The sequence below is a fragment of the Lampetra planeri genome, chromosome 33 (genome assembly GCF_965212315.1).
Source record: "Lampetra planeri chromosome 33, kcLamPlan1.2.h2, whole genome shotgun sequence".
In the NCBI taxonomy this organism is placed as follows: domain Eukaryota; kingdom Metazoa; phylum Chordata; class Hyperoartia; order Petromyzontiformes; family Petromyzontidae; genus Lampetra; species Lampetra planeri.
Genome location: NC_136139.1, coordinates 4,081,742 through 4,100,088, shown reverse-complemented (window position 1 = coordinate 4,100,088; position 18,347 = coordinate 4,081,742). Strand labels below are relative to the sequence as shown.

Sequence of the window (18,347 nt, the reverse complement as noted above, 5' to 3'; positions counted from 1 at the left end):
CTCCGATTAACACGGTTGGCTACGTACGGTGCGAAAGAAGTTCAACACGCGTACAAATCCATTATTCCATCGCAGGATCATGAGAGATGGTGACAACTTGGGAAGGACTTCATCCAGCAGTGAATTAATCATGGCTGCTGCTGCTGATGATGATGCTCATACAATGGACAGGCATTGCCCATAGATATCGAGTGTGACGATGCCAGACGGAGGCTGCTTGAAAACGGATGCCATAAGAAACTGGGGGTGCGAATTACACCTCGGAGTGAATCATTTGAAAGGTAGATTTCTAACACTTCGCCATCTGCGCTCGAAGCCTGGCATCGTTCCTAACGTAATTATGTTGATGAAATGCTACAGCACTTTATGACTCCAGCATCTGTTCTGCCTCGTAAAGCAAGCCCTGTCACGATCCACGTGCCGGTTATGGATGCGCCACAGTCACACGATCAATGACGGCAACAGGAAATTCGAGCAATGTGTTTCTCGTGGGTATTTTTGTCATTGAATTAAGCACCCATCCCTCTTGTGAAATAATAAAAAAAACTGCTAGGCAGAGCTCGACATTAGCACTTAACTCCTGAACATATTGCGGCCATACGCAAAAATATAACTGGCAGTCAACATACACAAGCCTTTCTGTCCTCGCACGAGTAATTCACTAGTTTATGCAATTATTAATTACTGCACTGCATTGAAATCATCCATTGTGCACAGCAATAAAATGAACCAGCTGTCCCTCACTGCCATACAGTATATGTTTAAAAACCACAGTAGATCACGTAAGCTGGGTCTTGTGTCAGATTTCATAGTACGTTCCCAGAGAATTTACAACCATATTCTTAGGTTTTTTCGGTAAAGTCACGTAGGTAAAACATTAAAATTAATGATTTGCTGCACCTTGATGCAGCAAAACTGGCTGTGACGGTCCCACCTGATGACGGAGACTTGTGTTGCCTCCGAAACGTCGTGATTTTTATTTTATTTTACTTTCATTAATTTTAATGTTTTACCTACGTGACTTTACCGAAAAAACCTAAGAATATGAATCCTTGCAGTCACGAAAGCTTCAAATCTAGAATTTACAACCAAGCAAAAAAAATGCAATGCAACACTTTACAGCTGTATATCTTCACAGGGAGGGCATTTAGCCAGCTTTAAGGTGACATTTGCAAATGCATCTGAATATAAATAGGCCTTAATTATATCTGTAAATCAACGTGGCACTATGGCACAATTCTACATTTAAACTTTAAAAAAATTACATAATTTCACATCCTTGCATGCACCCTGAACAAGGTTAAAGGATTTCCTGTGTTTTAAAATGCCCGATGGTTTTTGGATGACATTTCACTCGGCGCATTTCCTCAGGTGCACGCCACCTCGTGTCTCTTCGCTTGTGTGCTACTGATGTTGCGTTTTTTTGTTTTCACCTTGCCATGCGCCACGTGGTTATTTTGTCTAAAGCGAAAAGGATGTGCTGGTGTGCTTTAAATACTCAAATGTCAACCCTTTCACCGGAACAATTATGTACAAGTGCTATTTCAGGAAGCTAAACGTTACATTTGCTATTTAAAGCGGTTTTGTTGATTTATTTATTTGCACGATTATTATCAACATCGAATTTCACTTACCATTGGACGTTTAAGCCGCAATGCGTTACAGTACTATGATCCATATTTGTCTTTGGATAGGCCACGTGGTAGCTTGCCAATTGTTTTTAAACTCACCCTCCACCACCCGACAAGATTGTACAACGACGTTATTTGTACGTGCCATGGTATCGATCAAATTCTGATCGATCAATTTCTGATCGATACAGCTCCTCTCGCCGCTGGCTTAAGTCTTTTCAAATCGCTTTGAGCTTCATCAGGTGGTGAACTCGAAAATTGAGTGCGGCTGCTTCATCTGACTCTGTGCTTAAAGTATCCGCCGTGACATCTTCAACGACCGTATCAGTTCGAGTTGTGGGGGGGATTACTGCATCCAATAGTGGATTGATTATTGCTTATGAGATTGACGTATCGAAGACACTGGTGTGACCGTCAACCTCCGATTAGCACGGTTGGCTACGTACGGTGGCGAAAAAAGTTCACCATACATCAGAATATGCATTAATACTAGACTCTAGAGGAATCCGATGAGCTACAACGCTCTACTTCACAGATGTCCAGCAGGGTGGCACGTGGTCAGAACGTTACACACCTCGACATGCAGATGGCCACATCTCCATCACGAATGGATAATAAAAGACGAGCAATTGTGGCCACGCTATACTCACACTATATGGACCATACGGTGAACCACTGGGGTCTGCGTTCCTTCAACGGAGGAGGAATAGCAAAACGACACGAGCCCTCCTCTCTTCGTGGCTAGCCAGGCATCAATTCTAGATTTGAAGTTTTCGTGACTGCAAGGATTCATACTTTTTTTGTTTTCGGTAAAGTCGCGTAGGTAAAAAATTAAAATAAATAGCCAGGCATCGACAACCTGGGCGTGCCACCCAGTAAAATCATGCAACCTTGGGCAAATGTTGGCATGTGGTCGGAACCGCAGAAACAAAGGCAGTATACGCCGGTTGTCCTCATTCATACCCTTAGGTTTTTTTCGGTAAAGTCATGTCGGTAAAAAAGATAATAAATGAAAATAAATCAATTAAATCACGATGTTTCGGAGGCAACACAAGTCTCCGTCTTCAGGTGGGACCGTCACAGCTAAATTTACTGTATCAAGTGAAGAGAAATCCAAGACAAGCTCTTAAATACTGGTTAAGGGGAGGGAGGAGGGGCTTATCTAAATGTGGCAGTCAGATTCAAGATCTTGTCTTTTGGATTTCGCACAACTCAAGGACAATCCACCATCAGTATATGAGAGCTCGGGGTAAGCATTTACACCATTGGAACATGAAATTTGATATTTGCACGGGCTGACCAATAAGGTCTGAATTGCTCTGTAATAAAGTAGGCGACTCATAATGATTGATGAGTAAGCGTCCTTATGAAGACTAATCGGCAGTAATCGCCACCAATGCTGCTTTTCGCAATGGCCGTTTTCGAATTTCCCGCGTCTTATGTAAAGTTATGCTAATTAGAAGGTGGATTGGCCAATCGCAGTCGCCCATTTGAGACGTGCGGGGACCCGTATGCAAATTATATTCGAAGAGATCTCGCAGGGTCACGTGGTGTGTCCGCCATTTCTCCGTCTTCACCACCCGGGGTAGTGTTGCGATCGCCTAAGTGTCGATTTCCAGGACAAATGTCTTCTTCGCGCTACTACGAGGGCCACCAGGCCAAGCGCCAACGCACCGACGACGGCCACAACGGACGGGTGCCTATTTTTATTTCATATATATGAAAAAAATGTTTTAATTGTGTTTCATTTTCCGCGGTCCGTCACGCCGCGGCCTACCTCAGGCTTCTCTTAGGGTCAGGCCTGCATTGTTTGGCGGGACGGATACGAGAGAAAGATTATACGCGCTTGCCTTTGCCATCGTGTAAATGTTGATATATCTACGTGTAATTGCATTTTTTATTATCCTTGTGTACGTGGGACGGTAAATGAGTGAGGTTTTTTTGTGTGTGGGCAAGCCTCGGGTGTGGTGAAGGACTTGAATCGGACCAGGCCGCGCTCCGTAACACGTGTTGATGCAGCAGCGGAGAATATACGATTGTTAAACAACTTAACCTTTTTTTTAATCGTACATTTGGCATCGCATCGTACAAACACTATTATTTGACTGCAGTGACGGGCCATGTAGCGTATCGCGCCGTGGACCGTGGTTATTAATACTCATGCGATGGCAGACAGCGGAATCTTACGTTTGTTCGGGTCATATAATTGTGGTAGGACTGCAGAGATCGTAAGGAATCGCAGATCGCCCTAACTTTGCTCTAATATAAGATATTAGCTCTAATATAATGTGTTTTTCAGCAATCATCGATTCTAGCGCCTGTTCGCCGCGATCAGTCTCGGAACTTTAAATTATGTAATTTTAATTGGAAAATAGGTCAGGGCTCAACATATGTCGAAAGCAACCTTCATACTAATGGTGAAACATGCTCTGTATATTTACAAATCTGTTTTAAGACGCACTGAATGAGTGAAAAGGCATAAACTGCACAGCTAATGGGGAGCATACTGTGAACATATATAAAATCACTCCATCTACATGGGCTATGAGAGAAATCCTTCAGATATCACTAGACTCGTGTGAATTAAATATGGCAATTCCGATCGAGTGTATCCTTTGTGGAAAGGCAGTAATTGAGTATTTTATTTTTCTACCTACGTGACTTTACCAAACGAACCAAAGAGTAGTAATTAAGTAATTCCGTAAAGCACACATTTGGGTAGATTTGACGATATGCGTTGAATGGCTGAATGTGATGAAGTACTTTTAATGTGAACAAAAGTTAACGAATCTTCAGTTCCACTATGAATGTCCGTCGCTGGCAAAGTTTCCCCACAATTGTAAGACTTTTAGTTACTCTGAGCGTAACCAAAAAGTTGCTCTTTCTGATCACGGGGCCCGGTCGTTGCTGGGGTGCGGCTCGGCGAGGATTAGAGATATCTTTGGCCGCTAGTCTTTGAGGATTCCTATAATAATAAAAAAAACCGTATTAAGTTCGGCGTAGGTCGCACACTTGTAACAGAATTGCCGGTTGTGTGTGTACCTAGTGATGCTTTGTAAGGATATATGTAGTTCACATGCACGTGATTATAATATCGAACGCAACAGGTTGGAAAAATTAAGAGTTCACGTGAGTGTAAAAACGATGCAAAGAGTTATTTTTGAATATAATCGGTACTTGGAATCTGGTGCCGAATAGGTTTTTTTTGTTCCTGTTTGGGGACAAACGCGTATATACCGTACTGTGTAAACAATTTGCGTTTATGCAAGGCTGGTTAAGATTAGTTCGCATTGGTAAAACTGTTTGAACGTGCAAGACGCGGTTAAGATAACACGTGTATCGATAAGGAATAACACGAAAAACGTGCACCCAATATTTACATATGGAAAGTGCCGTGCATTTGGAAAATGTGTTAACACTACAGGTCCAAAGTGCCCGCACAAATAAAAAAGCAAGAGTGAGTATTGTTTAAAGTGGAAAATTGCAAAACCTCTAATCTTGGCCAGGATAGTTAACATTTATTTAATGGCTTGTACATTGCTCTACTGTGCATTATATATTTAACCTGAAGACATTAATAGTATCGAGGTACATCATTTTGTTAATATAAATACGCAAGTCATATGTAACAAACAAAGCGAAAACATTCCGGCATGTTTTTGCGGCCTGTGGCTATTTAACGAGCGACTAAGTTTCTCCACCATGCCCGTGTCCACATGCACGAAAGCTATGTGTGTGTGTATTAGAGCAGCTGCTGTTCCGTGTGAGGTTTAACTCTTGGTGCTCGTGTTTGCGCGTGCAGGAGAGCTATGAAGACCCGTTAAAGCCATCCCCCTCCCCCGTGGTGCACGTTCGTGGCCTGGCGGAGCATGCTGTAGAGACCGACCTTGTCGAGGCTCTTCAGCACTTTGGGCCCATCGGGTACGTCCGTGACATCACACTTTCCATTTTCTCGTTGTTCTTGAACTTTGTAGTGTTGCACACTAGGCCCAGTGTTAACTTGTGGGTTTTGTTTCTTCTTAAAGAATGTGGGTGTGTGTGTGTTTTAAACTGGGTGACATTGTGGCAAGAGTCTGACGCACAATTGGAAGATTGAAAGTTTAAATCCCTGGCAGGGGCATCACTTGGTGTTGATCCTCTGGGGTTTGTCGTGGGTGTTCTTTGGACACTGGCTTCCTACATGTAAATATGGAATTTCCACCACTGGCTCAATCAAGTACGAGCACCAACCACTCCCATCGCTTATTTGAGCAGGTCGGCATGACTTTCTAAATACACTTAACAGGAAAGGCCCTCTTTCTGTGCCAAAAAAATATAACTCAACTATATCAACCAAGGGCCTATTTGAACACTGTTTTTTACAGCAGCTTTTGTTGTTGCAGGTAAAAGTTTTACTGGTTTGACTACTTTGGGTCACATTCACAGGGTGTGGCCCATTCTACAAGCATTGCTGGGTTTTTTTATGTCAAAGACTAAAAATACTCCATTTATACGACGGGGGGCCCATTCAGTGCACTATGTAATTTAGAGTGACGTGTTTCTTATTATACAACTCTGGTGTCACTTCCTCTGTGGTCACAGGTACGTGGTGATCATGCCCAAGAAGAGGCAGGCCCTGGTAGAGTTTGAGGACCTGGAGAGTGCTCGCAGCTGCGTCACGTTCACCGTGGGCAACCCCATCTATGTGAGCGGCCAGCCGGCCTACTTCAACTACTCCACGAGCCAGAAGATCTCTCGCCCAGGCGGTGGCGAAGATAGAGCATCCTCTGCCAACCACATCTTGCTATTCACCATCATTAACCCGGCTTACCCCATCACTACTGTAAGTTTGCGTGGCAGGTTGCAACACATTCCTCACGAACATGTGATGTCTTGTGCGAGTGATTTTTAGGTGTCCATGGTGACTAAAGCTGCTCATTAAGGGAAGGTGCAACCGTAAAAAAAATATTCATTGGGTCTTTCGGTAAAGTCACATAGATCAGGCTGAAAAAAGAAAAAAAATACTTTACCGAAAGACAGAAAGAATGAGTTACTGCAGTCGCGAAAGATTTAAGTCAAGACGTGAATTTTTTTTTCAAACTATTAAACATTTTGGGTTATTTTAAAATTGGCTTGAAGCTTTGTTGCACAGAAGAAAACATGGAAAGTTATTTTTAGGCTGGTCGTCTTAGTTTCCTCACTAATGGTGTTTCAAAATGCATGCCAGTGATGTAAATGCAACAAGTTGTGGTGCAGTTAACTAAACTTCAAAATTTTTATTATGCTTTTATACTCCTGTTTTGATAGGTTGGTATGTTTTCTGGGGGTTTGTGTGAACAGCCGGTAGCAACATATATTGAATCATTGTAAAAATGAAAAATGTATGTTGACATTGTACTGTTAATTTTTACCCATCTATAGAACAACTGACAAAGTTGGCACATTTCTTGTATTGCTGTATTTTGTTATCTTAGGTCGATGCATACAAAAATTTGAGGGTTTAACATACATAATGTTTAAATTCCTGGTTGGATTCTTGGGCTTTATATAGTTATGGGTGTTGAGTAATGATAAACCCAACTCAGAAATTGAGTTTTAAAGGAGATATTTTATTTTTCGTTATCCATTTAAACACCATTTTTGCAATATTTATTTTCGCAAAGTTTCTATGGAAGACATTTTTATCTCGTTTCTTAAATCTCCAAGTTGCCTCTCGTTCCATATCAAAGATGACTGGTTCACACTTTTGTGATGGCAAACTTGAATGTGATTCTTGCACACACTCGCACAATAACCGCTTGTTATTTTTGTTCCAGGATGTGCTGTACACCATTTGCAACCCGTGTGGCCCTGTGCAACGTATAGTCATCTTCCGCAAGAATGGGCTGCAGGCCATGGTTGAATATCCTTTTTTGCGCTCTCACGAGTGCTTGGCTGTGTGGTTTTGTACCTTTGTCAATGAATGTGGGAGTGAAATGTCCAGTGCGTGTGTGAAAAGTTTTCCTTAACATATCCCACATTTGACTCGGTGCAGAGTGCACAGAGGGCAAAGGCCTCTCTTAATGGTGCTGACATCTACTCAGGCTGCTGTACTTTGAAGATCGAATATGCAAAGGTTTGGAATTCACATGACCACGTGTTTTGTTTTTGTTGAATATTTTTGTAACTTGACACTACATTGCATGGAGCAGTGGCATTCTGTACCCGGTATTTGAATGTCATTTTAATGTCTTTTGCAACAGCCGACACGCCTTAATGTGTTCAAGAATGACAGCGAGACCTGGGACTACACCAATGCAAACCTGGGAAGGCAAGGTGAGACTTAGCAATGTCATAACTACAATAAAACACATTTTCATTAAAATGCTATTCATCATGACTTGGGCTCCCAGCAATCACTCTGCATACCAAAATTTATATGTATAACATTTTTAAATGGTTCAACACAAAGTTTTTAATGTTTTGGTAAATGTTATTTAGTCCAGCAGTAGCACAATAAACCTCAGTTGCTAATTAGAGGTATACTATGTGGGGTGATCTGCTGGGAGTTAAAAAAAACATTTACATCTAACTGCTGCTTTTATGGCTTGCCTTTTAAGTTGTTTCCAAATCACAGATCCACTGAGGTTTTCACACCAGATGTACATGGAGGAACCACTTGAGTGGGATGCATTGCTGCCACCTTTTAATCTTTAGTCCTCACTTCAATAGCTGGCACTTCCTGAGTCACAGGTTCGCACCTTCAAGCAGGAGGGGAAGGGGGTTACAGATCTGCACCTGGAGCCCGGCCCTACACCTCTCTGCCCCCCCCTCACAGCCTACACCTGCACTTACCTGAAGATAGCGAGAAGGGCAGACGCACAGTCTCTCATGCTCTTGAATGGGGGCGGCAACACCACCCCGCGTGCCGTAAACACTGGCAGAAAAAAACATGGGGGCGCACGGCTGCACGGGTGGGTGTAAGGCGCCCTGAAACACAGCACCACAGAAGATGGAGGAGACGCGCTATCGCTGTCGTAACGTTCACGTTTTAAACAACCACGCCCGGGCTGTGGAGGAACCACGAGAACATCTGCACTTCAACAGGATACATTCTTCACAGCCCGCACTGAGACTCCAAGAGACTAAGATCCGCCTGCATACGTGCACTACTTGCATACTAAGCTGGCACAATGTGCACTGGTGCTGCACAGTATTTCATCACATCTTGTCTTCCATGAAGCTTTCAGGTTTTTAAAATAAAAACCTCACTGATGGCATTCTTCCTCCTAATGCTTCTTGGCATCTGCGTACACCGAAGACCACCACTAGGCTGCACATGGCACATACGAGAGGAGCGCTATCGCGTGAAGCTAGAGAAATCCTTTCTCAGGCTCAACATCCACTACAAAGTGCACAGCTTCCTGCGTGGTCCACGCGCAGGACTGTCCGTTTGTTATTTTTCCTCGTGGAGAAGGCATGTGACATGACGGCAGCGCACCCGAAACACCGCTTAAAGAGCTCGCTCAAGCCTCAGTCACCCCTTCCGGGCCACGTCACCACAAGCGGGGGAGCCACACTCACGCAGAGAGAGAGGGGACATCACATCCCAGAGTGGGACTGACTGCCAAGCAGAAACTGACTGCAGAACATCAAGTACTGATGACGCATGGAACATTTTATTATTATTATTTCGTTGTTCTTGTGTTTTTAGGTTACGTAAGAGTTTAATGAGTTAAATTGTAAATCTTACAATATGTCCGACTTTTATAATCTGTAAGCAGTCTGAAGCAAATTATTTTTGTTTAGATTAATATATTTGCATTGTTTGCTTAATATTCAGACCTTAATCTTGTGTAGAAATGCTTTAAAATTACAAAGTCTGTTAGAATAATAATTAAAACAACTTGTTTAAATTTGAGTAGAAATTACGTTGAATATTTGAGTCTTAGTCTTAAAGGATGTGCAGTTTTGCTGACTTTGAACCTACCTTGATTTCCCTTAAATTTAATGTATTTTTTACATGTACAGTTAAAATGTAGCTTGATACCTAACTGTAGAATTGCATTGGGTATTGTTTAGCAACATGATTTGGTACTAGTGCATCCAGTTGTTCATCTTTTACTGCCAAGGCAGCCATTCTGCAGATCCTTTGTTGTTGTGCAGTGTCTTATTTCTGAAAATAGTATTTTGATAGCTAGTTTTTTTCCGGGTGGTTGCCGAGCAGGGTCTGTATAATAAGTGTTGCTGGTGTGACGCAGGAGAGAATGGGCTACCGCCAATCTGTTTGTGCTGGGGGACCGCCCTTTCAGCCACATTATCTTGCTGTTGAGGCCTAGCTGGGTAAGGCACTGTCGCAGATATACCATTTGTGGATGGTCATGCACAATCCCTGCGTAAGTAGTGCATACGCATTCCACCACCAGATATGGGAAAACCCCCTTTGTCCATAGAGCGCTACTTAAAAGCGGACCTGTATGCAATCGCCACTGTACACCTTCATATATCATGTATATACCAATAAAAGATGACCAACTTTGTCGCGTCTCTTTTAAACCGCACACTGCCACCCGTTATGTGCGCAGTGTAAACCGTCGTATTTCTGACCTTTGCGCCAGATGCACCCCCACTCTGTTTGCACTTTGTTTTTTCTAATCGGTATTTCTAAAAAAAAAAGTGAATTTCATTTTTGTTGAGCAAAAGAACATCTCCTGTGCACGAACATTATATGGGTTTCGTTTGCAAGTTAAATCATCTGAACTAGTATAGTTTGACCCAGTGGCCTTGTGTAACGCCACGTGTGTTTCTCGACGTAGATGACAAACGGCAGAGAACGCCAGCGCTCCTTGGAGACCATCCCAACAACGCTTATGGAGATTACGCAGAATACAGTACGGAGACATTTTGTTGCACGTTTGATATCTCTTGACATCTCGCCCTACTTTACCATACATGTTTTTGTTGCTTTGCCGTTTATAGACTCTTTATTAGAGCTCTTAGGCTCCACCTTTACAAATTAAACCAAGCGTTGTTTTTTTAATGACTGCATTTCTTTTTTCAGATCAAGGGTACCAAACGGAGGAATACCCTCCTGGGACTGGATATGGTGAGTTTGTTTTAATCTTTTCCTGCTATTGATGTATCTCCTACTTGAAGTCGTTTGGCACAAATTGTTGTTTTGCAGATTGTTAGGCCTTCTCCCATGTACTTGGATCATATGAGGGTGAATGACAAGTGTAGTACATGCACAGTGTTGTATGCGAAGTCAACTAATGTAAATTCGCACTGGGGTTAAAATTATAGCTGGGCATAGAACTGATTGCACCCTTTCTGTGTCATGTCCGATTGAGAATGGACACCTTGCTCTGATAACTGACCACCGAAGGGTCAATAAGGCTAAGGCGGGTGTCTGGGGGGTTGAGATCTCTAATTAATATGGCCTGTGTTCATGTCCATTGCAGACTACTCAGGGCAGCATCAGGGTGGTGGTGGTGTTGGTGGTGGTGGTGGCGGCGGCGGCGGCGGTGGCGGCGGTGGTGCCTACCAGGGCTACCAGGGCTACGGCCAGGAGGAAATGGGGGCACCGGCACGGATGGGCGCCAACCGCATGGGTCGTGTCGGCCCTCCCCCCATGCACCACCAGCAGTCGGCTCAGGCCACCAGCAAGGTGCTCATGGTGTACGGGTTTGACCCGGAACGCATCAACTGCGACAAAGTCTTCAACATCCTCTGCCTCTACGGCAACGTGGAGAAGGTGAATGGGCGGCCGTCTTTTAAATTGCGTCTCTCTCCGTTCGGCAAACTTGGGTGATTTGGAAATATTTGCGTGTTAATTCGAGGGTTGTGTGTGCTTGTAACGGATGATATCTGTTACCTTTTTTTAGGTTTGTCAAATTAGCTTTTATATAAGATTTGTAGTTTTTGATTGAGATCCTTTTAAATGTTTGCGTCAAGTTTCGTATTGGACAAAGTGGTGTGAAGCCTTGCGTTTTACAATCCGTGCAAACACCTTGTTTTGTAGATGGATGGGTGCTTCAAGATAATCCACTTTATTACATGGTGGTAAAAAAATCTGGTTAGTGTAAAAAAACAAGTTAATACTTTGGCTTGATGCATAAGCATATATATATAAACACCCAAGTTTGTAATTAAAGCTGCCTTTTACTGTGGTGGTGTTCATGATGAATGTGGTTGGGGTATGCGTTGGGTACAATGTTCACCTAGCAAAGCATTTAAACTTTTTTTATGTTCCAGTCTAATAGCTGCTCAAACCTCTTATGACCTTTGCTAAATTGTTCTAGTGTGGAATACAAGAATCAAAGCTATATTTGGCAATGATCGGACCAATTTGGTTCTGATGTTGACAAGTGCACTACAATCATTCGATTGTTTGCATTGGCATTCAACAAGTAATTTTGCAGCTGGTTGGGTGCTGTAAAAACATTGGCATTTCCTTTTAAGAAGTAAAATGTCAACCGGTTGCATCATTGCACCAATTTGTCACTCGCTGTATCTTTTGCATTATATTATGTCTTTTGCGCTGAGAATTAGCCCAAGAGGGTATTGACGGTGCAAGTGAAAATCCTTGAGGTCACCGACGAGTAGAACTTGTTTTGCATGACCTTTCTCTAACCGACATGGCAATTTCACCTTTTCTCGGTTATGCCTGGTTGTTGTTGCATTGCTTGCTTGCTTGCGAAGTCGTCCCTTTTCTGGCCATTGCATAGCGTTCTTAACACGTGGTAATTTCCCAGTTCGTAATAATAGTAAATGGAATATTATTACATTCATAATTCATGTTATAATGGGACCTCCTTTGCCAGTACCAAAATTTGGTAATAGGTTTTTCCACTTTTTTATGGCAACGAAACAGCTGTGTTAAGATGTTAAAACACCAAACTGAAACCTTTTACAAGGAATCATGTCTGCATTAACCACAACACTTGTGGTCAGAATGCAAACCAAAAGCATACTTTGATAATATATGCATTGTCCTTGAAACGGATTGGTCTACAGTGTTTTTATTTTGCATTCTGACCACAAGTGTTGTGGTAAATGCTGACATGATTCCTTGTAAAAGGTTTCAGTTTGGTGTTTTAACATCTTAACACAGCTGTTTTGTTGCCAGAAAAAAAAGGAAAAACCTATTATCATTCATGTTATATATTATATTATTATGGTTTATTATTTATTATTTTATTACTTCCCTTTTACGTGACTTTACCGAAAGAACCAAGAAGACATTCATGTTATGTTTAACTTTTTCATTTGTAGATGAACAATTACAAATTTTTGTCTCGTGTTCCAAGGATGTTTTGACCTGTGTTCGTGTGATTTTAATTACCATCAATCGTGCTAGGTTTCCATGTGCGCTGGTGTTTTTCGAGCTAATTGACTCTTGTCTTGTGGTGCCATGCACGCGTGCTCAGATTAAGTTCATGAAGAGCAAGCCTGGCGCGGTGATGGTGGAGATGAGTGACCCATTTGCTGTGGACAGAGCCATTCACCACCTTAACCAGGCCTCCATCTTCCAGAAGAAGATAAACCTTTGGTAAGTGTGCCAGTGTTTTGCCGACCACTCGGCTGATGCGGACAATTCTGCGGACCATTCAGTGCCCCCACATTCGGTGAACATGCATTCTCTTGTCCTCCGCACCTCCTATGAGCAAAGGTCGGCAACGTATGGTACGAAAGAAGTTCAACATACATAAATTCTTGTAATGCAAAATTATTAATATTATTGAAACAGCTATAATAAAGGTTTTATTAGGTGGGGGTCATTTATATCCGAGGGTTAGGATAGTTTAATCAGGGTGGTTCGCCTAACAAAAATTTTTCATTAAATATAGGTAAAATATTAACGTCTGAAACAAAGCATGAACGTAATTGTTTCCGGATAAACCTGCATTTGCATCAGAGCCCCACGGGACCACCTGGAGGAGCGTTGTGGGACTGGGGACCGCACTCATGGGGATCCACTTACCTCGTTGGCGTTCTGCAGATCTTTACACGGTTTGCTCTTCCAACATCCGCGTGTTTTGTGTTTCGGTGCTTCCGGCAGCGTGTCCAAGCAGCAGGCCATCATGCCCAGCCAGTCGTACGACCTGTGTGACGGCACGTGCAGCTTCAAGGACTACACGGCGTCACGCAACAATCGCTTCAGCAACCCCGAGAAGGCGGCCAAGAACCGCATCCAGCTGCCGTCCAACATCCTTCACTTCTTCAACGCCGCGCCCGATGTCAGCGAGGAGCGGTTCAACGAGGTGTGTTGTGGGTCTCCTGCTGCGTGGTCTGGCCTCTCAATGTATACATGTGTATGGTGAAGTTCTTCTAGGTTGGTTCTTTCGGTAAAGTCACGTAGAAGGGAAATATTCTTTGGTTCTTTCGGTAAAGTCACGTATAAAGATCTCTGCCCCCTCCCTCTCTCCGCCCCCTCTCTATATTTAAGGCCTCGTCACAGAAACGACCTCTCTCTTTGTGCTGATACGTGTTCTCTCTCTCTCTGTGTGTCTTTGTGATGTCTGTCTGCTTGTATGTCTGTCTATAGTTTTCTGGTTAGATTTTTGTTGCTATTTCTTTTATACCTGATGATGATTGCTTGTGTTGCAATCGAAACGTCGTAGTATGCTATTATTTAATTTATTATTTTATCTTTATACGTGACTTTACCGAAAGAACCAAAGAATAATTCCTGCAGTCATGAAAGCTCCGAAATTGAGATAGAAGGGAAATAATAAAACATAATAAAATACAATTCTCACAACGTTTCGGCCACAACGCAAGCAGCCGTCCTCAGGTGAAGAACAGGTCTGTCGGAAAGACAGCGTCTGAATGAAAGACAGACCTGTTCTTCACCTGAGGACGGCTGCTTGCATTGTGGCCGAAACGTCGTGAGAATTGTATTTTATTATGTCTTATTATTTTATTATTTCCCTTCTACGTGACTTTACCGAAAGTACCAAGGAGATGAATCCCTGCAGTCACGAAAGCTTTAAATCGAAATTTATGTTGAAGTTCTTTCGCACCGTGCGTAGCCAAGCGTGCTAATCGGAGGTGTGTTGGAAGGACAACAAACTAAACACAAAAAGCAGTTTTATAGAAATTAGTTTTCAGTCTCTCTTTGTACAAGCCAGAGGATTCATTTAAACGAGGGTTTATTGGGCGCGAAGAAACCTTTTATTTACCGAGGGCCAAATTGTTGGTAGATATTGTGCAGTTCAAGTTCATTTATTAGGTATAGCCCTGTGAGCCATTCGGCTCTTGAATCGGGTGCAACCGCAACAAACAAAAAACATGAACAAAAAAAAATCTTAAAGTGAATATGTGACTGAGTGCAAACAGAAAATCCAAGAAAAGACAGCAAAATATTGCAGAAAGAAACACCGTACACCAATGCTGTGTGCAAAAATCCCAGTGGGATGCAAGTCAAACAACCAACAACAACCACAAGACAACTTAGATTAAGGTCATCAGTCTAACTGTACTACAACAAACGAACATGGCTAAACCAATACACTTTTCGAAATCACCAAAATAAAGCCATGAAACAGTGATCATAGGAACTGTGATGGAATTTTCACAATCAATGTTATAAACAACATGTACTACCAAAACCCTGCAGCCATAGCAAGAGGGGGGGAGAGCCCCTTGCAGTGACTAAAGTAAAATTAGAAACACACTTGCCAGCTCAAATGTTCCTCTTTATTCGTGGCTTTGATGTTTGCAGCGACAGACATTATTTTGCGGAATGTTTAAAATGTGTAGCCCACGAATATTTTTTAATTATGTTGCGAGCTGTATTTCCCCCCCAATCTATATTTTCAAATAAGCGAGTCTAGCTACAGTGGGGCATTCCTGATGTGTTGTTAAGGCTTTTCCTGGTTTAATGAAACCTTGCTTTTGCCTACATTTCCAATTTTTTGTTATATTTTGTGGTATTAAATATCAAACGCAGATGAAGGCCTCCCCCACACTTCCAGTCGTATGGTTTTGGTGGCTGAGAGTCAAACTCAAGTGGCAACCACCGCATCACCACTCCTCCACCCAATGCTTAGCTATATGTTTAGTTGCGTGGAAGATGTATATTTTTTTTACGAGTGCTTAACATCTGATTATTGGAATTGTGGTTTGTCGTAAAAGACTTGGAGTTGTGTTGTAGTTGATTCTTTTAACCACGTCTTTATTGTTTTTATTTAACAGATGTGTGATGAATTTGAAGTGAAGAGGCCCATGTCTTTTAAGATGTTTGCTGGAAAGAGTAAGTCACAATGCAGTAGTTCTTATCCTACCTAATAAATGTGTGTTTTAACACGATGGTAGTACCGTTTTGTAAGAGTTTAACATTGGTCATGCGGTGGAGCAATACAAACGTGGAATATCCACTAGTGGTTCCTGACTTCTGCGTTGGCTGAAAAATATGTTTATATCGATATTATGGTTATTTGAGTATTCTCAGCATCCCGTTATTATGGGATATATGCTTAACTTTTGACCGTTTTTCCACAACAATGAATCTTAGCACTTTTAACTAATTACAAGTTTGATTTCTGTGGAACAGTCATTTTAACCTCTGCGGGTAAGTTGTTTACCTCTGGCTATTTTTTTCAATTACAGAGTTACTAACATAATTCTATACTGGAAAAGTTGCATATGCAGTTGCTTACTCTATAACTTTAATATGTGAACATTTGAAGCATTGTGACAGCAAAGTGCTTAACTTTTTCAGGTGACAAGAGTGCATCTGGCCTGCTTGAGTGGGATGATAAGAATGATGCAATGGAGGCCCTGGCTCTCATCAACCACTATCAGATGAAGAACCCCAGTAAGTCCTGATTGATACACCATGCGTGTGTGTATGTCACGCATGGAACACGCCGCGTATACCCTGTCTTGTTGAAGAAATAATAAAAATTACTCCAGATTAAGATCCTGTTTTTAATTACAACTGGAGATGTCCGATCATGTTGAGACATGTTTAGCAATTTTATTGTCTTGGTTCTTTCGGTAAAGTCACATAGAAGGGAAATAATAAAATAATAAAAATAAAACATAATAAAATAATTCTCACGACGCAAGCAGCTGTGTCCGACAGACCTGGTCTTCACCTGAGGACGGCTGTTTGCGTTGTGGCCGAAACGTGAGAATTATTTTATTATGTTTTATTTTTATTATTTTATTTTTTCCCTTCTACGTGACTTCACCGAAAGAACCAAGAAGATGAATCCCTGCAGTCACGAAAGCTTTAAATCGAAATTTTATTGTGATTGTGGCACGTCATGACTTCTTGGAAAGGTTTGTTGTTGCGGAGCTCCGTCATGACCAACGGTGGGTTTCAAGGACTCGGAATTTGGGGAATAACCCCGAGTCCTCGTTTCACGCGATCAGTGTCTTCCCTGAAAAGTTCCGCATTAAGCGCACTATTTCCCCAGAAGTATCGCAACGATAAAGATTGCCGAGATCCGATGTGTGTTGTGCGCACACGCAGTAAGATGGTGGGTACATATGACTGAGCGGCGTTACCCTATCGTTCCGCGTACCCTATCGTTCCGCGTACCCTATCGTTCCGCGTACCCTATCGTTCCACGTACCCTATCGTTCCACGTACCCTATCGTTCCACGTACCGTATCGTTCCATGTACCGTATCACTGCACCGTTCGGCCGCGCAGCTCAAGAAAGTAGTTCGTCGTCCACTGCTCACAAACAGCGTTATAACGGTGCGCGTTCCGTGTTATAACGTTGTGTGTTCAGCAAAAAGTATTCCAGAATGGATGGAACCGCATAGCAAAAACGCGTTGTGTGCGTGTGAACATGCGTTAAGCGAGGATGTGCCGTACTTGCCATATGGTGGCCCATTGCCACATCGGTTCTCTAACTTGTATCTGTGTGCGTGTGTGTGTGTGGTGCAGCTGGACAGTTCCCGTACACACTGAAGCTGTGCTTTTCTACATCGCAGCACAACGCTGACCATGCCAAGGAGCGTTAAAGGAGCCCGCAGCCCACCGTTAATCATTGCTTTCTGTTTATGGTGACTGTTGAACAGTGATTTAAAATGTGCTTTGTGTTTAAGCTGATATGCAGACATTGAGACAATTGTCCCCACTTTTTTATTGATGTAATGTTTGTCAGATTGCTGAAGAACTAGACAAGCAAATAAAATGCATACTTAGGTTTTAGTTACATTGTCAGCTTCATTTCTTTAACCTTTTTAGTGTTTCGTTATGCCGAATCATTGCATCCATCAACAACCAGGACCTCCCCTCTGCCTGCACAGCTTATTCCCCCCATTAATACTGGTCCTCTGCTCCTCATCTGTCCCCACCATCTCCTTCCCTCGATCTCCCTCCTGTGTCCTCTGCTCACAGCCTCCTTGGTGGTGTCACCTTCTTACTCTTCACTCGCTTTTTCCCACCCCACATCGCCGCCGCTACTAGCTTCTGCCGCTTTCACCAATTGGACGTCCGTAAACGCCGCCAAACTCTCCTGGCTCGTTCGATTAGTACGGTTGGCTCCGATGAGCACGGTTGGCATCGTACGGTGCGAAAGAAGGTCTAATATGCATTCTCTGATCTCTACCCATCTGTGATTCTGTAATTCTCTTCATGGTGCTCTCCCTGCCTCTGCCCTCTCTTCCCTCCCAACAAATAAAAAAATAAATGCTTCTCCACGAATTATTTTCAATCTCCCCCCTATAATTCTCACTCGGCCTTTGCACTGGTTTCCCATTAACTTTTCTCAAATACTTGACCCCCGTCAACCTT

At 42.7% G+C, this 18,347-nt stretch overlaps 1 protein-coding gene across 1 annotated transcript; it reads left to right on the top strand.

Moving 5' to 3' along the window:
• The first annotated feature begins 3,163 nt into the window (after positions 1-3,163).
• Positions 3,164-17,762, top strand: LOC144729619 (heterogeneous nuclear ribonucleoprotein L-like). Its single transcript, XM_078610017.1, has 14 exons — positions 3,164-3,327; positions 5,434-5,552; positions 6,213-6,453; positions 7,427-7,514; positions 7,631-7,725; positions 7,853-7,925; positions 10,406-10,480; positions 10,651-10,695; positions 11,051-11,343; positions 13,019-13,140; positions 13,651-13,852; positions 15,789-15,846; positions 16,315-16,410; positions 17,496-17,762. The coding sequence occupies exons 1-14, from the start codon at positions 3,256-3,258 to the stop codon at positions 17,570-17,572; spliced, it is 1,656 nt and encodes a 551-aa protein (XP_078466143.1). The 5' UTR covers positions 3,164-3,255; the 3' UTR covers positions 17,573-17,762.
• The last annotated feature ends 585 nt before the right edge of the window (positions 17,763-18,347 follow it).